The sequence below is a fragment of the Trachypithecus francoisi genome, unplaced genomic scaffold (genome assembly GCF_009764315.1).
Source record: "Trachypithecus francoisi isolate TF-2019V2 unplaced genomic scaffold, Tfra_2.0 Lachesis_group2, whole genome shotgun sequence".
NCBI lineage: Eukaryota > Metazoa > Chordata > Mammalia > Primates > Cercopithecidae > Trachypithecus > Trachypithecus francoisi.
In genome coordinates this window covers 101,832,370-101,852,139 of record NW_022681465.1, presented here as the reverse complement: position 1 = coordinate 101,852,139, position 19,770 = coordinate 101,832,370, and the positions used below count along the sequence as shown (strand labels likewise).

The 19,770-nt window shown below is 43.0% G+C and overlaps 1 protein-coding gene across 1 annotated transcript in view; it reads right to left on the bottom strand.

Moving 5' to 3' along the window:
• Nucleotides 1-19,770, bottom strand: part of MCCC2 (methylcrotonoyl-CoA carboxylase 2) — a 67,771-nt gene that overhangs the window by 36,835 nt on the left and 11,166 nt on the right. The window contains exons 4-6 of the mRNA XM_033179829.1: nt 17,165-17,266; nt 14,315-14,442; nt 12,796-12,908 (exon numbers count right to left, since the gene is read on the bottom strand). Of these exons, the coding sequence (XP_033035720.1) occupies nt 12,796-12,908; nt 14,315-14,442; nt 17,165-17,266 (343 nt within the window). The remainder of the gene's footprint in view (nt 1-12,795; nt 12,909-14,314; nt 14,443-17,164; nt 17,267-19,770) is intronic.

Genomic DNA, 19,770 nt, shown 5'->3' with positions numbered 1-19,770 from the left:
ACATAATAGGTCTATATATTTATGGGGTACATGAGTTTCGTTTTTTTTTTTTTTTTTAGTAGAGATGGGGTTTTGTCATGTTGCATTCATCTGTGGTACAACAAAGACGTGTTACATGAGCCCACACTGGACAAAGGTCACTGGACAAATGATCTGAAACCCCAGAAAGAAAATTCTGTGGCATTCTCCACTAAGAGGACACTGAAATGATATAAGATGCATGACCAGAAACGTGGCCCAGGCTGGTCCTGAACTCCTGTGCTCAAGCAATCCTCCCACCTTGACCTCCCAAAGTGCTGGGATTACAGGCATGAGGCAACACACCCAGCCGGAGACGTTTTGATACAGGCATGCAATGTGAGATAAGCACATCTTGAAGAATGGGTATCCATCCCCTCAAGCATTTATCCATTGAGTTGTAAACAATCCAATTATACACTTTAAGTTACTTTAAATGTGCAGTTATTATTATTGACTACAGTCATCCGGTTGTGCTATCAGATAGTAGGTCTTACTCATTCTTTCTTTTTTTTTTTTTTGTACCCATTAACCATCCTCACATTCCCCCAACCTTCTACTCCCATTCCCAGCCTCTGGTAACCAACAGGCAAAATCTTAATATTGCTAAAAACAAATTCTGATGACAGAAATAAAAATTAAATTAAAAAACAGAGATAAAAGAGCTCACTAATGATTAGTCACTGTCATGCAATGTCATACAATCTCTTCTCTCTTTTTGTTTTGAGACTCTGTTGCCCAGATTGGAGTGCAGCGGCACAAACACAGCTCACTGCAGCCTTGACTTCCCGGGCTCAAGAGATCCCCCCACCTCAGCCTCCCGAGTAGCTGGGACGACAGGTGCACCATTACGCCCAACTAATAGTCTTTGTAATTTAGTTCTGAGTCATTCACTTATTCACAAAAGGTGACAAAGTGAATAGAACAAGAGTTCTGCCACTGTGTCTGCTTTCTTTTTCTTTTTTTTTGGAGATGAGGCCTCCCAGTATTGCCCAGGTAGCACACCTGGTCTCAAGCAATCCTCCTACCTCTCAGCATCCTAAGGAGCTGGGAGCACAGGCATGAGCCACTGTGCCCAGCTGCATCTGCTTCTTCCTGTATCTGCTTCTTCCTCTCACAAAGCACAGGAATCCCAGGGCCAAATAGCATTAACAACTTGCCATGTCCCAAAGCATTCACTGGTGGTATCACAAAGACGTCACATGAGGACACTGAAAGGACATAAGATGCATGACCAGAAACTTTTCTGACCAGACTCGGAGGCAGAGATTTGGCTTGTGATGTGGTACAACACAGGCATTGTGCCAGGACAGACATCACAGGGACCTGCATCTGCAATGGGACAGAGGTAAACTCCAGAGAACTCCACCAAGAGGCTACAGCCCACCCAGTCACCAGTGAGGTGGGCCTGCTCTGTGATAGGAACAAACACCTCTTGCAAGATGAGGTGATTCTAAGACTTGAATCAAGAGTAAGAACGTACGAGGATGAGGATAAGACATACCTGACAGTAACAATTCATGTCATCCTCTCCACAGAAGGCACAGGCAACATTTCTGAGCAAAAGGAAATGAGATGCTACAAAACAGAGGTAATCATCTGGAAAAGCTTTAGATTGAATTTCATTACCCTCCAGGTCTTGCCTAAACAAATAGAGACTGGGTCTCCTTATACGAAAAGCAAATTACATATTGTAGGTCAGCAGCCTGCCCCATGGAAAGGGTCTCTGACAGGGAGCTAAGAGGTTTTTGATCTAATTCTGAAAAGCTAGGTGAACTCTAGACCTCAGTTCCTCCCTGCAAAATTGTAGAATACTATCCAATTCATAGAAATATTGTGATAAATGTAACTTGGAGGGAGAAAAAAGTTCCAACTGCTTGATGAAAAAGCCATTAAAAATATAATAATTTTTTCTAATGTCACCTTACTTCTTTTTCAATTCAAAGTAGAAAGCAGATACTACTGCCCACATCACATTTTTCCTGCCCCACCTGAAAAACCACCATTAAAAAATAAAAATCACAAAATATACATCTCAATTCAATAGCTGTCAAGAATTTAAGAGCATTATCAACTATACTGACTGATCAATACCACTGATTTGATAGTAGTCATGCTTATCTATGCCAACTGGATAGATTGAAATACACACAGAATACAAAAAGTCCATCTTACCCAGTATGTTCTGTTTCCCCCTCGATCTTTTTGTCAGAGAGCCTCAAAGTAATCAAACAGTGATTTTGTTTCTCCTAAGCCCTATCCATCTCCATCACAGGTTGAAATTAATTTTTTTTTTTTTTTTTTTGAGACGGAGTCTTGCTCTGTCACCCGGGCTGGAGTGCAGTGGCCGGATTTCAGCTCACTGCAAGCTCCCCCTCCAGGGTTTACGCCATTCTCCTGCCTCAGCCTCCCGAGTAGCTGGGACTACAGTCGCCTGCCACCTCGCCCGGCTAGTTTTTGTATTTTTAGTAGAGACGGGGTTTCACCGTGTTAGCCAGGATGGTCTCGAACTCCTGACCTCGCGATCCACCCGTCTCGGCCTCCCAAAGTGCTGGGATTACAGGCTTGATTTTTTTTTTTTTTTTTTTGGAGACGGAGACACTCTGTAACCCAGGCTGGAGTGCAGTGGCACAATCTCGGCTCACTGCAACCTCCACCTCCCGGGTTCAAGCGATTCTACTGCCTCAGCCTCCTGAGCAGCTGGGACTACAGGCACACGCCACCACACTCGGCTAATTTATTGTATTTTTAGTAGAGACAGGGTTTCACCATGTTAGCCAGGATGGTCTCGATCTCCTGACCTAGTGATCTGCCTGCCTTGGCCTCCCAAAGTGCTGGGATTACAGGTGTGAGCCACCACGCCCACCATGAAATGTATTTTTAAAACAAGCCAAGCAGGGTGGCACACACCTGTAATCCTTGCTACTCAGGAGGCTGAGGCAGGAGGATTACTTGAACCCAGGAGTTCAAGACCAGCCTGGGCAACATAATGAGACCTGTCTCGAAAAATAAACAAATAAAACAAGAGGCCACATGGGTTCATGCCTGTAATCCCAGCACTTTGGGAGGCCAAGGCAGAAAGATCCCCTAAGCCCAGCCTGGGCAACATAGTGAGATTCCATCTCTACAAAAATAAAAATAAAAATTAGCCAGGCATAGTGGTGTGCACCTGAAGTCCCAACCACTTGGGAGACTGAGGCAGGAGGATCACTTGAACCTTAGAAGTCGAGGCTGCAGTGAGCTGTGACTGTGCCACTGCACTCAAGCCTGAGCAACAGAGTGAGACCCTGTCTTACAAAAAAACAAAAAGGATGCAGTACCTATCCTAAGCTCCTCAAAACAATTACCAAGGTGAAAACAGTGAAAACCAACAAGATACATTTCAAAAATAATAAGCTAAGGCAAGCGGGGAGGAGGAGGGAGGTAAGGTAAGAGGAAAAACAGGAAATCTGAGAATAATTTTAAATATATCTCCAAAAAGAAGTGAAAATAGGCAGAATACAACACAAAGGAAAAGAGAAAGGCCTGAGGAATTGCAACTAAGTATGGCTAGATGAATGATGCCTATTTCAGAAGAAATAAACTATTCATTCAAACAAAAACATCTTGTTGCTTATACTAAAACAAGAAAGAGAACCAATGCACCAGAGCAAAGATCAATCTACAGCAAACTAGACTATCACTAAATTATAAAAATGAAAAGTAACGTGAGACCTAAAGAAAACACATATGAAGATCCCACTTCTGCAGAGGATTCTAAGTCTCAAACTTAAAAAGCCAGACATGGAAACCATAATCAGTGTCTCAGACTGTTTGCTGCTGCTATAACAGAATACCCAAAACTGAGTAATTTATATAGAAAAGAAATTTGGCCTGGCATAGTGGCTTATGCTTATAATCCCAACGCTCTGGGAAGTTGAGGTGGGAGGATCGCTTAAGCCAGGAGTTCAAGACCAACCTGAGCAACAAGACTTCATCTCTACAAAAAAAAAAGAAAGAAAAATTTAAAAAGAAATTTACGGCCGGGCGCAGTGGCTCAAGCCTGTAATCCCAGCACTTTGGGAGGCCGAGATGGGCTGATCACGAGGTCAGGAGATGGAGACCATCCTGGCTAACCCGGTGAAACCCTGTCTCTACTAAAAAATACAAAAAACTAGCCAGGCAAGGTGGCGGGTGCCTGTAGTCCCAGCTACTCAGGAGGCTGAGGCAGGAGAATGGCGTGAACCCAGGAGGCAGAGCTTGCAGTGAGTTGAGATCCAGCCACTGCACTCCAGCCTGGGCGACAGAGCAAGACTCTGTCTCAAAAAAAAAAAAAAAAAAGAAATTTACTTTTCACAGTTCTGGAAGCTGGGAAATGCAAGAGAGCATGGCACTGCCATCTGAGAGTCATCCCATGGTGGAAGAGCAGAAGTTGGGAGGGCAAGCGAGGGCAAGAGTGTGTGAGACAGAGAGTAAAAGGCCAAACTCCCACAATGACAGCATTAATCCATCCATGAGGGCAGAGCTCTCATGACCTAATCGCCTCCCAAAGGTGCCACCATTTAACATCACCACAATGGCAACCATGTTTCCAACACATAAACTTTTGGGGGACACATTTAAACTGCACTTTTGGGAAAATAAAAGAAGCACATTGCAAAGATCATCATGTCATCAGGCCTCAGATATGGAGAAGGCCCAGAGAAGACATTCTCATAACATGAGACTCGAAGAAAGACCACCAGACACCAACACATCAACTCTTTAAACTCCAGAAACAATTAAGGCGTCTTAAAACCTGCCATGAAAGAAAGATGAAACAGAAGAGAACATAAAGGTAAGTACCTAGCTTAACTATCTTTTCTGCTTGACAGCAAAAGAAAATGTTGAAACTTGGAAGGTCTATAGGAATCTATCCACATTCTTATAGCAGCAAAGATATAGAAAACTATAGAGATATGATTGCCAATAGACACACTCTTTGAAATAAGTAGGTAAATGAATTTACAATGGGCAAGGCAAATAACATTAAATAAAAACCAACCTTGGAGAGAAAAACAACAACTAAATTTGAGTAAGGAAGCTGGTGCTTACTATCGAAATGAATACATAACATAATTGAACTTAAAAGTGATTAACTTATATAATAAATATAAGGAATTGTTTTATCAGTCTGTCTAAACCAACGTCTTAAATAAACAACAAAACAAATATTAAAATCAGGAAATAGAACCACTCAATATCTATCATGTTATAACTTTAATAGTTACAAGGAGATTCATCTTTTAATAAATATTAAGTAAATAGCATCTCAGGGAAATGTGTGAGGATATAAAAATTCATCTAAATTGTCTCTAATCTCAAGTAGCTAACAGACTGGTAGAGGAAATTAGTCCAGATATATCTAGATCAAAGGAATAAATGCCATTAGTAAGGTACCGTACAAGAACTATGGGAGCTAGGAGAAAGAAAAGATTACTTCCAGTAAAGGATTCTGGGATTTCCTTAAAAGGGTGGCATGGGAGATGTGTCTTGGAAGATGAGTTGGAGACTCAGACCCAGGAGGATGAGGGGAAAGAGGACCAGCACAGGCCTGAGCAGATGGTCAAAAAAGGCCAGGGTATATATGGAGACCAGTGACTGCATCAGGTTGACTGCAGTTTAGGGTCCAGGAGCAATAATGCTAGAAAGTTAGGTTGAAATCTGATCACACGGGGGCTTAAGTATTGGGCTAAGAAGTAGGAGCTTTGTTTTGTAGCAAATAGTAACAGGGGGGCCACATAAAAGAATAACCTTGCAGCACATGTCCACTGTATGGGAAAGGATAGACTAGGCAGGCAGGGATACCAGGCAGGCGAGGTTAGAGCCACAGCGTAGTGATAACAAAGGCCTGAGCTACCTCTGGGAGTGACAGTAGCAACAGAGTGAAGAGGACCTACCCAAAGGTGAAACCAACAGGACTCATCAGTGTATTCGGCAAAGGCTTAGGATGTGCTGACTTTGTGCCCAGCATTAGAGCAACTGCCGGAGATACAAAAATGACAAAGATGTATATTTTTGACCTAAAAGGACTAAGTAAGGGAAAATGCAGAGAAAAGAGCCAAGGATGACATCAAGTCCTAGGGAGAGAGCAAGGGAGTGCTAGCAGCAGATGGGAACTCAGGTGAAGGAACAAATGAGCAGCGGAAGTTAATGTGTTCAGTGTCTAGTTTGAACCTAAGTCTGAAAAGACAGAGGAAAATGTGATTTTCCTACTATCTGACACAGTCACTCAATACCTCTAACACCAGATATGTGGGGGTATTTCTCTACACACCAAGCAGTTCTCTAGCAGGCACCAGCTGTCCTCTAATCCAATTCAGTTCTTACACTGTCTACCTAGAGACAGCCTCAGATCCCACAGACTGAGGGCTCAGTCCTACAAGAAGGCCCTCACTTCAGATGCCAATCCACAAGGAGCAGGTTGTCACCTATATTTCTGATTGACTGTAAATCGGGGCTGCCACTACGCATCCCTGGGTTTGATTAATTTACGAGAGTGGCCCACAGAACTCAGGGAAACACTTTACTTATGTTTACTGGTTAAGAAGGACACCATAAAGGATACAGATGAATGGCCAGATGAGGAGATACATAGGGTGAGTCTGCAAAAGTCCTGAGTGCTGGAGCTTCTGTCCCCACAGAGTGGGAATGCACCATCTTCCTGGCACTTGGATGAGTTTGCCAGCTCAGATGCTCTCTGAACACCATAGTTGAGGGATTTTTACAGAGGCTTCATCACAGAGGCACAGTCCATTATTAACTCAATCCCCAGCCCCTCTCCCTCCCTGGAGGACAGGGCTGGGACTGAAAGCTCCAAGTTTATGGTCATGGCTTGGTCTTTCTAGTGACCAGCACCATCCAGGAGCCCACTAAGAGTTGCCTCATTAGAATAAAAGATGTTCCTATCACCCAGGAAATTCCAAGGGATTTTGGAGCTCTGTGACAAGAATGAGGGTCAAAGACCAAATCATAGAACAAAAGATTCTTCTAGTACCCCTATCTACAAGGTATTAGGAATTCTGTCTGAGGAACTGGGGCAGACACCAAATATTGGAGAAAAAGAGCCTCCTAGTAACCCTACTGCTCAGAAACTTATGAGGATTTTAGGAGCTGTGTTCCTGGAACTGGGGACAGAGATCAATGTGTATATTTCTTGTTACTTCACACTAAGGTACCAGCAGGAAATTGACTGAGAAAGCAGAACCCCTGAGGTTCAGCAGAGATGTAGCGGGGGGTCAAGACTAGAGAAAGATCAGGGAGATGACAGGTAATGAGATCTGGCTAAATCATTAAATAAATAAGGGCACACCAGTGGCATGAAGCATAAGGAGAATTTCAGGAAAAAGGAAAAAAATGATGATACCAAGAGGCTGTGCAGAGTGGCAATCTGGTCTCGGCTGGTGAAACTCTCACAGGGCACAGAGGTTTGAAGGAGTGAGCAGTCAGAAATGAAGACACTATGCCAATCCTTAAGAACGTTGGCTGGGTGTGTTAGCTCACACCTATAATCCTAGCTAGCACTCTGGGAGGTCGATGCGGGTGGATCACCTTAGGTCAGGTAGTTCAAGGCCAGCCTGCCCAACACAGTGAAACCTCTTCTCTACTAAAAATACAAAAAAGTTAGTCGGGCCTGGTGGTGTGAGCCTGTAGTCCCCGCTACTGGGGAGGCTGAGGCAGGGGAATTGCTTGAACCCAGGAGGTGGAGGTTGTAGTGAGCTGAGATTGTGCCACTGCACTCCATCCTGGATGACAGAGTGAGACTCCATCTCAAAGGGGCGGGAAAAAAAAAAAAAAAAGTAGCCACCCAGGGTGGGAGAAAAGCTTCAAAAACACCAGAAGCTAGAAAAGGTCTTTATCTTTTGGCATCATTTTGGTGCTTTTTGTTTCCTTTAAAAAAAAAGGTATCAACATGATTTTGGGGTGTGAGAAGGAAAATAAGCAGATTAAAAAAATTGTTTTTTCATTTTTAAAAGATGGGGACTGAGCTGGGCACAGTGGCTCATGCCTATAATCCTAGCACTTTGGGAGACCGATGAGGGCAGATCACTTGACCTCAGGAGTTCGAGACCAGCCCGGGCAACATAGTAAAACCCCGTCTCTACTAAAAATACAAAAACTAGCTGAGCATGATGGCATGTGCCTATAGTCCCAGCTACTCGGGAGACTGAGGCAGGAGAATCCTGTGAGCCTGGGAGGCACAGGTTGCAGTGAGCCAATATTGCACACCACTGCACTCCAGCCTCGGGGACAGAGCACGACTCCATCTCAAAAAAAAAAACAGAGAGAGAGAGATGGGGTCTCACTATGCTGGCCACGTTAGATCTTAAACTCCTGGCCTCCAGCAATCCCCCACCTCAGCCTCCTGAAGTGCTAGGATTAGAGGTGTGAACCACCGTGCCTTGCCCAAGAAAATTAATTAGAGTAAGAGAAAGACAAAGATACTATGGAAACTTAAAAATACAGTTCATAAAAATATGGGAAGGCAGGCCAGGCACAGTGGCTCACGCCTGTAATCCCAGCACTTTGGGAGGCCAAGGCGGGCAGATCACGAGGTCAGGAGATTGAGACCATCCTGGCTAACACAGTGAAACCCCATCCCTACTAAAAATACAAAAAAATTAGCCAGGCGTGGTGGCAGGCGCCTGTAGTCCCAGCTACTCGGAAGGCTGAGGCAGGAGAATGGCGTGAACCCAAGAGGTGGAGCTTGCAGTAAGCGAGATCGTGCCACTGAACTCCAGCCTGGGAGACAGGCTCCGTCTCAAAAAAAAGAAGACAAAAAAATAATATATATATGGGAAGGCAAACCTTAACCCTAAACCTCCTATTCCTATTTAAGGGAAACATGAAAAAATAAAGGCTAAGAGAAGTAGCTCAAAGAAATACTGATGTGTGTGTGTGTGTGTGTGTGTGTGTGTGTGTGTCTGTGTGTGTGTATATTATAGACATTATAAATAATATGAACTATATAATATGAATTAGATATATAATATGAACCTCTTGGAATTTAAAAAAGAAATTTCTGTTATCATATATTGAGTCTCCATAGTATCTTTTCTGATCCTTTCCTGAATATATAAGCCCTAAACCTGAAATCTGCACTGAAGATGTCAGGCTCTGTGTGAGCACTTTTCTTCGTCCTGAAAACACTAGTACTTACTCCATCTTCTTCTTTGATATATTATGTATTATAAATATATATATATTTTCTGGAGACAGTGTCTCATTCTGTCACTCAGGCTGGAGTGCAGTGGTGCAATCATGGCTCACTGAAGCCTCAACCTCCTGGGCTCAAGTAATCCTTCCACCTCAGCCTCCCAAACAGCTAAGACCACAGGTGTGTGCCCAGGCTGGTCTCATCTGGGCTCAGGCAATCCTCCTGCCTTGGCCTCCCAAAGTACTGGGATTATAGGCATGAGCCACCATGCCCAGCCCTAATATTTTTAAAAAACAAAAATAAAATAAGTAAAAGGAAGATAGATATTCAGTCAAATGCCCTTCAGATATTTTGAGTTTGTTATCATAAGCAGGTATTGCTTATTCCAAGAAGTATGTACACTTTTGATTTTTAAAAGATTTGATTTTAGGCCGGGCGCGGTGGCTCAAGCCTGTAATCCCAGCACTTTGGGAGGCCGAGACGGGCGGATCACGAGGTCAGGAGATCGAGACCATCCTGGCTAACACGGTGAAACCCCGTCTCTACTAAAAATACAAAAAAACTAGCCGGGCGAGGTGGCGGGCGCCTGTAGTCCCAGCTACTCGGGAGGCTGAGGCAGGAGAATGGTGTAAACCCGCGAGGCGGAGCTTGCAGTGAGCTGAGATCCGGCCACTGCACTCCAGTCCGGGCAACAGAGCGAGACTCCGCCTCAAAAAAAAAAAAAAAAAAAAAGATTTGATTTTAAAGCACTTCAAACTTCAAAGTTCCACAGGAAGAGAGACTTCAGCTGGCAGCAGAAAGACACAGCAAAGAACATGTTAGATGATAGGGGGCTATAGTGCTTAAATAGTAGCCTCCCCCGACAAATGACAAAAAGATATAGCCATATCCTAATCCCCAGAATCTGTAAAGGTGATCTTATTTGAAAAAGGTATCTTTGCAGATATAATTAAGAATCTTGTGGATTACCTGGGTGGTCCCTAAATCCAATGACAAGTGTTCTTATAAGACAGAGAAGGAGAAGACCCAGATACCCAGAGAAGGTCATGTGCAGATGGAGGCAGATATGGGAGGGAGGTAGCCATAAGCCAGGGGAATACCTGGAGCCACCAGGAGCTGGAAGAGGCTAGGAAAGGAACAGAATGTCCCCTGGAAGCACAGCCCCGCTGCTACCTTGACTGCAGAGTTATGGCTTCCAGAACTTCACAGAATAAATTTATGTTAGCCAAGCATGGTGGCTCACGCCTATAAGCCCAGCTACTCGCAAGGCTAAGGTGGGAGGATCGTCTGAGGTCAGGAGTTCAAGACCAGCCTGAGCAACACATCAAGACATTCATCTCTAAATAAATACATAAATTTCTGTTGTTTTAAGCCACCCTATTTGTGATCATTTGTTACAACAGCCCTAGGAAACTAATAAAAGGTAAGCTATAAAAATTATAACACCAGGCCCAGCATGTTGGCTCAGGCTTGTAATCCCAGCACATTGGGAGGCTGAGGCAGAAGGACTGCTTGAGGCCAAGAGTTTGAGACCAGCCTGGCCAACATAGCAAGATCCTGTTTCTCTAAAAGATAAAATTATAATACCAGATTAAATGGAGATCATAATAAGAATTTCATATAAATAATGCAACGGCCATCTGTACAAAAGTAAGCAAAGCCGAAGTTTCTATTTAGATAAATAAAGCATAAAGGTAGGCAAGGTCATTGTGTAACAGTAAAATATACCATAAACAATTATAACCAACTATGTTGATAGAAAAGTCAAAAAGATATACAATAATTGCAAGTGTAGATTAATTAATCAGAATATTAATAAAAATATGACAAACTTAAGAAATCCTACAAGGAAATGAAAACACAGTAGCAGTATCTGTATCTGTATTATAAATATTCCAATGATGCAAAAAAGATTACAGAATAACAAACATCCATTAGCCTAATACCTAGTCTTAATAAATCTTGACATTAGGCAAAATTTACTTCAGATCTTTTTTTTAAGGAATAACGTATTTGGCCAGGCGTGGTGGCTCATGCCTGTTATCCCAGCACTTTGGGAAGCCGAGGCAGGCGGATCACGAGGTCAGGAGATTGAGATCATCCTGGCTACACGGTGAAAACCCATCTCTACTAAAAATACAAAAAATTAGCTGAGCGTGGTGGTGGGTGCCTGTAGTCCCAGCTATTCAGGAGGCTGAGGCAGGAGAACGGTGTGAACCCAGGAGGCAGAGCTTGCAGTGAGCTGAGATCACACCACTATACTCTAGCCTGGGCGACAGAGCAACACTCTGTCTCAAAAAAAAAAAAAAAAGGAATACAGTGTTTAAGATATAGCTGAAGTGCCTATCTATCTCCTACCTCATCCCTGTCTCCTCCTTCCCACCTCAGAGGTAACCACTGTTCTAAAGCTGAGTGTATCACTCCCACATGCATATTTGTACACAAATAATATACAGTAGGATTTGATGTATTTAACCTTTACATACATAGTAATTAGCTGTACATTGATTTTAGTATTTTTTTACTCAATCTACTTTTTAAGACTTATGTTGACAGATGCAATTTTAGTTCATTCCTTTTAACAGATAAAACTGTATTATTAATCTCCCATTAATGGACAGTTAGGCTATTCTCTAACTTTTGCTCTAACAAACAATGCTACAATGAATTTTTCTTTTCTTTTTTTTTTTTGAGACAGGGTCTCATTCTGTTGCCCAGGCTGGAGTGCAGTGGTGCAACCACAGCTCGCTGTAGCCCCAAACTCCCAGGCTCAAGTGATCCTCCTACCTCAGCGTCCTGAAAGCTGGAACCACAGGCATGTGCCACACTACACTCGGCTAATTTTTTATTTTTTTGTAGAGACGGGGTCTCCCTATGTTGCCCAGGCTGGTCTCTCACTCCTGGGCTCAAGTGATCCTCTCACTTCAGCCTCCCAAAGTGCTGGGATTTCAGGCACAAGCCACAGTGCCCAGGCATGAGCTCTTCTAAGTATCTCTTCATGCATATATTAGAGTTTCCCTAGGGCATAGCCCTAGAAAAGGAATTACTGGAGCCCTTTCTTTTTAAACCCTGTTTTCCTTTTAAAAACCTGTTTTTTGTTTGTTTGTTTGAGATGGAGTCTCGTTTCATCATCAGGCTGGAGTGCAGTGGCACAATTGCAGCTCACTGCAACCTCCGCCTCCCAGGTTCAAGCAATTCTCCTGCCTCAGTCTCCCAAGTAGCTGGGACTACAGGCACGTGCCACCACACCCAGCTAATTTTTTGTGTTTTTAGTAGAGATGGGGTTTCACCGTGTTAGCCAGGATAGTCTCGATCTCCTGACCTCGTGATCCGCCCACCTCGGCCTCCCAAAGCGCTGGGATTACAGGAGTAAGTCACCGCGCCTGGCCTAAAACCTATTTTAATAATCGTATTACAACATAGGACTATTCCTATAGTTAATAAAAGGCTCTAGTTGGAGACAACCTTAAGATACTCTCTGTGGAAAAAGATTAGATTTTGTTTTAAATTCTGTTTTACTTTCAAGCCACCACAGAGTACCTAATTAGTAAAGACATTTGGAGTAAAAAGCACCACTGTACACTTCACTCATGAAAAATTACCTGTGCAATATTTTTAGAAGACATAATTGCCTGATTATAGAACAAACGGCCAAAGTGGTCTCGATCTGCAAACACATCAGCTTGTCGAGGTAAGTATGCTCCTCCCGAATCAGCTGAAGACAAGGAAAATGAGAAAAATAAGTATCTCTATGAACAAAATGTGCTACACAGAGGGAAATTTGTATCACTGACAGCATCGGTTCTTAGTCACATTCACAAAAAACTTGCCCTGTCTTTCTGAACTATTATAGAGCCTTGTTCTCCAAATCCCCAATGCAGCCAAAAGGATTCACTGCCTCAAACCCATTAGGCTTTCCTACCTCTGTGCAAAATTCTCCTTGAAATATTTAGAACATTCTCTCCTTTGAGGACCAGCTAAAGCCCCAGAAACATCATAAATTCTTGAAGAGTTAAGGTGGAAAAGTCTCTTTCCCTCTTCTAAACCAATACAAAAACCATCTACAGAATTCATATAACAATTTATACATATTGCCTTCTGATACTGTTTTTATTGCAGGTTGGAGTGGTGGGTACATATGTCAGCTGTGTTTAAAGCAGAGCTCATTACTTCATAGCTGTGTGATTACAGGTGTGTTTCCCAGCCATCCTATGCCTCAGTTTCCTTACCCATGAAATGAAGATAACAAAAGGAGCCATATCATATATTAGGACGACTTGAAAAATCTATAGAAAGCACTTTGTTTAGAATCTGCAACCATTAAGTCTTTTGTTGGTTGCAGATTATATGCTGTGTCCAATTCATTATGAGCTCGCTAAAGACAGAGACAACAAAATCCTCCTCACTGTATCCCCTATAATGACCGGCACAGCAACTATAAGCAGCTGGGCCTCATTTGCTATTTTCTCTATGTGCAGAGCAGTTTGTATTGTGGGTTAACCAGGTAAATTCAATTTCACAGAACAAACAAAAACAAAAAATACCTCTACACCAGTACCCGTTCAAATACCTGCATAAATGACCAATATATGTTGGAATTTTACCAGACTAACCCAATATCCAGGAAAGGCCCCTTTTAAACTGCTTTGCTTTCAGGTTCTTTGATTTAAATGTATTCTAATTTCAAATATAAGTTTACTTTCATTGGAAATTAAATTTACTTTAAATTACATCTGCTCAAATTATATAATACTTGAACATTTAACACAGTACCTGGCACTCAAGAGATCTATAAATATTGGCTATTTTTTTTTCATAGTTTGAATCCATAAGGTTAAAAGAAAAACAGAATCTAGAGAACAAAAATTTTAAAAAAACCACACAACGTGTAGAGAAAAAAACTGGCATGCATCAAAATGTCTATTATGCACTAGCACTATGAGCAGCTCCTGGTTACTTTCCCCCAGAGTTTTCAGCAAAGAACTTGTGTTTCCTTTATAATTATGGGAGAAATCAACACATTTTTAAAATACCCATCCCAAATGTAATACATACAGCCTTCCCAAGTATCTTGCATTTTACCAGCTAATAATAGTGTATTTCACCACTCTTGTGACTTGCCTAAGTAGATGCAGGGGAGCCTGTTTTGCATGGCAATTTCTTGTGCCCGTAATTGTTTTTTCACAGTCACTGGGTAGTAGGTACCTCCTTTGACAGTGGCATCATTGGCAATAATCATGCATTCTACTCTAAAAGGCAGAAATTTAATTGGAGAGAGAATTTAAGAGATTTATTCAGAACTAATTACACTCATTACAAGATACCCCAATACGACCTTCAACTTCTAGTACACATTACTATTAACATCCATTAGCAGGCAACAGTCTTAGGACATAAATGCAAGCTTTAATCACAGTTCACATATTCATTTATATAATACAAAATGATTACTTTTAACAAGTTTATAAACTCATACTTGGTTTTTGAAGAGTCATCGGTCCTAGATTAGTAATGAAAAACTAACAACCTAAGCCATGTGTCATAATGGTTCTTTGAATGAAAGGGTCCTAACAAGATGATAACAATGAAAAAAAAAAAAAAATCCAAGTCTCAAGGGAAAAGAATTTCCTCATAATAAGCCTTCAAAATCTCCTTTTAGAAGGGTATTTTGCAAAAATGAAAACTGACCTATAGTACTAAGAGCTATTTTTTGTATTTTTGTTCTTCAACATTACAGCCCCATGGTTTTCTACAAAACTAAAAGTAGTCTAAAATATAACGTTTATCTTGCGTGAAGTCAGAATGAATGCAAACTTTAAACTAATATACTAAAAACACATGAAAGGTGTACTGAGTCATCAACAGTGCCCTTTCTCACCATAACCAGTCTACTGGGTATGAGTCACAAAGAGCAGGGCGGCCGACAACAACGGCTGGTTGGGGAAACTGCACAGCACTGGCATGAAACCTTAAGGTCAGAGGTACCCTTGAAATCTGAGATGACAACAGTGTGCTCTTTACAAAATTCAATTTTCTTTATGTTTATGATGTTTGTGTTACCTCACTTTATGCTGCCTACAACTCTAAAGAGTGAGTCATTAAATCCCCGCTGAAAATAGAGAACGGCAACTGAACACCCAGCACAGGGTAGTGTTGGGCTTCTCATACTAGGATATGTGGCCAGCAGGGCTCACCACAAGACAGAGAGGACTCTTCTTTGAGCGTCAATTTTATTCCCTAGGTCATATAAAACCTTTTTCTGCACTGCAATGAACAATTTTACAGAGTAGAATGCAAACTTTTAATGATTTAACATTAAACGAACTAGACCTCAAAGGAAATGTAGGCTTCTCATAGGTTGCTGGGCCATAACCTCACACTCCAGAGTGTGTGCTCACACTTCCTACCACTGGGGGTGCTACGGTAGAAAGTTTAAGATGCTCTGGTACTGGAAAGAGGCCAGGCTGTGAAGTCAGACAAAGTGAGACTGAAATTCTGGCTCCGCCAACTTGCTAGATATGTGACCATGGACAAGGGACATAGCCATATCTGCTTGTCTATTAAAGGTCACAGACCTGTTACAGAATGAGAAATCAAATTGGCCCACAAAAATACTAGATTGCATATCTATTGGTTTTGCCTACCCAGCATCTATTATTTTGGCAACAAAACTAAACTTTCTTTCAGAAACTGCCTCTTATCTTTAATCCAGGTGGGTCAAGTAGGACTGACCCCAGAGCCCACCTTAAAGGGGGGGCACAGGGACCAGGTCTTTCTACCCAGAGTTCCCACTGAGGTTCGGCAAAGGGACAGGGTCTAAGCCTAAGCGGATCTTGCCTTCCACTGCAGCTGCTAAACTTATAGAATATAAACCAGGAACTGCCTATGACCATCGCTGCCTCTGGATTTAGGGAGGCTGCCTAGAAACAAAGCCAACATACAGCAAGTCAGGGTCAGGAGCAGAAAACAGCCTGGGACTTAATAATACCTAAGACCATTAGAGCTCCCAGATCCAGCCATGCCCAGACTCTACCAGATAAGAGAACCAATAGTCATTTGTCAGAGAAAGAGTAGTGATGATATAAACCATTCAACAACAATTTTCATGTAAAAAAGTTCAATTTGAACTATAATGAAGGCCAGGGCAGTGGCTCATGTTTATAATCCCAGCACTTTGGGAGGCCGAGGCAGGAAGATCACTTGATTCCAGGAGTTTGAGGCTATAGTAAGCTATGATCATGCCACTGCACTCCAGCCTGGGCAACAGAGTAAGACCCCAACTCAAAAAAAAAAAAAAATTATAATGATGTGCTAGCCTACATTCAACATCATTTGAGCCCAGAAGTTCAAGATTAGCCAAGGCAACAGAGCAAGACATCGTCTCTAAAAAAAAAAAACAAAAAAGGAAAAAAGAATCTATAATTAAGTGCTACTTTATACCTATTAAATGACTGAATTTTTTTCAGCCATAATATCTAATACTAGAGCATCTCTAGTGAAAAGATAAAGACTGGTCTCCTTCCATGATCTTGTCTCCATGGAAAGAAATCTTTTTTATTTTTTTTTTTGAGACGGAGTCTTGCTCTGTCACCAGGCTGGAGTGCAGTGGCTTGATCTCAGCTCATTGCAACCTCCACCTCCCAGGTTCAAGCGATTCTCCTGCCTCAGCCTCCCGAGTAGCTGGGACTACAGGTGTGTGCCACTATGCTGGCTTATTTTTTTATTTTTAGTACAGACAGGGTTTCACCATGTTGGCCAGCCTGATCTCAAACTCCTGACCTCAGGTAATCTACCCACCTCGGCCTCCCAAACTGCTGGGACTACAGGCGTAAGCCACCATGCCCAGCCAGTCCTACATAATATAAATAGCATATAAATCGCATGCTAATATGCAAAGTGAGTGCTGGATGCCTGTGCCTCATCAAAGTCTTCTTCTTAACCCACATTATGAAGCACAGGTAGAATACTCACCCTGATACTCTTCCAATGCCTGTAATAATGCCACCTCCAGGCACCTCCTCATTGTCATATAACTGGTAACCTGCAAACTGGGATAATTCCAGAAATGGAGACCTAAAGGGAAGAAAGGATGTTGTTTGAATTAATGTCATTAAAAACTACACATTTAAACAGTTACACATGGAAAACGAAAAGATTTTTCCTCAATGGGACAATGTTTCAAATACACGTTGTACATAAAATCCATTTTTAAAAATCTAAAATGGGTGTGGTAGCTCAAGTCTGTAATCCCAGTTACTCAGGAGGCTGAGAGAAGAGGATTGTTTGAGGCCAGGAGTTGGAGGCCAGCCAGGACAACATAGTGAGACCCCATCTCTTTTTTTTTTTGAGATGGAGTCTCGCCCTCTCACCCAGGCTGGAGTGCAGTGGCGCGATCTCAGCTCACTACAACCTCCACCTCCTGGGTTCAAGAGATTCTCCGGCCTCAGCCTCCCGAGTAGCTGGGATTACAGGCACGTGCCACCACGACCAGCTAATTTTTTATATCTTTAGTAGAGATGGGGTTTCACCATGTTGGCCAGGCTGGTCTCAAGCTCCTTACCTGAAAGTGATCTGCCCACCTCGGCCTCACAGTGCTGGGATTACAGGCGTGACCCACCATGCCCAGCTGAGACCCCATCTCTTAAAAATTTTTGGAGGTAGGTGGGGTGGCTCACGCCTGTAATCGCAACACTTTGTGGGGCTCATGTGGGTGCACTGCTTGAGCCCAGGAGTTCAAGACCAGGCTGAGCAACATGGGGAAATCCCATCTTTACAAAAAAAATTTTTTTAACATAGCTGGGCAGGCTGGCACACGCCTGTGGTCCCAACTACTTGGAAGGCTGAGGTGGAAGAATCACTTGAGCCCAGGAGGTCAAAGCTGCAGTGAGCTGTGATTGTGCTACTGCACTCAAGCCTGGGCAATGGAATGAGACCCTGTCTCAAAAAACAAATAAACGGCCAGGCACGGTGGCTCATGCCTGTAATCTCAGCACTTTGGGAGGCCGAGAGAGGTGGATCACCTGAGGTCAGGAGTTTGAGACCAGCCTGGATAACATGGTGAAACCCCGTCTCTACTAAAAATAAAAATAAAATAAAATAAATTAGCCAGGCATGTTGGCACCTGCCTATAATCCCAGCTACTCGGGAGGCTGAGGTAGGAGAATCACCAGAATCCAGAAGGCAGAAGGCAGAGGTTTCAGTGAGCCGAGATGGCACCACTGCACTCCAGCCTGGGCAACAGAGCAAGACTCCATCTCAAAAAATTAATTAATTAATTAATTAATTAAAATAAAAATCCTTTCCAAGTGCCAGGCTCTTTTCTAAGGGCTTTAGAAACACTCACTTACAGCATGGCGTGGTGGCTCATGCCTGTAATCCTGGCACTTTGGGAGGCCGAGGCAGGCAGATCACGAGGTCAAGAGATTGAGACCATCCTGGTCAACATGGTGAAACCCCGTCCCTACTAAAAATACAAAAATTAGCTGGGCATGGTGGTGCGCACCTGTAATCCAGCTACTTGGGAGGCTGAGGCAGGAGAATTGCTCGAACCCAGGAGGTGGAGGTTGCAGTGAACCAAGATCGTGACACTGCACTCCAGCCTGGCGACAGAGTGAGCCTCCGTCTCAAAAAAAAAAAAAAAACTCACTCACTCATGTCCTCCTTAGAACCACCTTCTGAGATGGATCCTATTGTGACCCTGGTTTACTGATGAGGAAACTGAAACACACAGAGATCAAGTCACTTGTCTAAGGTTACACAGTAAGTAAGTGGCAGAGCCAGGAGCTTCATAAGCAATCTTGCTCCAGGGGCCAGGCTCTTAACCACTAGTCTGCCTCTCACTTACTTAAATGGTCAAGATACATTAGCAGGGAAAAAAGAGAGTTGGTTACAAAACAGCAAATTTAGCATGATTTCATTTTTGTTTTTTAAAAATGTAGGTGTCTGGTATATATATGCATACAAATAGTCTGGAAGGATAATATACTAGGTGTTAACAGTGCTGTCTCCAGGTTGGATGTGTGTGTCCATGTCAGGAGAAAAAACACTTTGGGAGTTTTCACTTACCCCTTTCTCTCCCTTGTACCCCATATCCAGTCCTTCAGGAAATCCTGTGGGGTTGGCTCTGTCTTCACAATACATCCAGAACCCCGCACTCCTACCACCACCACTACCACCACCCTAGGCCAAGTCCCTGTCACGTCTCCCTCAAATCCCTGCAATCGCCCTCTAACTGGTCACAGGGCTTCCGCCCTTGCTGCTCCGTCTACTCACAACACAGCAGCCAGAATCACTCTTTTAAGCTATGTCAGAGCATAATCATCTGTTCAAAACCCTACACTAGTTCCCCATTTCCCCCACGGTGAAAACCAAACCTTTACGATAACCCACAAGGCCATACAAGACCTGACCCATCTCCTACTCCTCTCCCCTCCCTCCCTCCACCACAACCCCCCAGCATTCTGGCTTGAGCATACCAGCATTATCTGGCACACTCCCACCTCAGGGCCTTTGCACTGGCCGTTCCCTCTGCCTGAAACACTCTTTGCCCAGAGAGTTACAAGGCTCTCTCTCTCTCT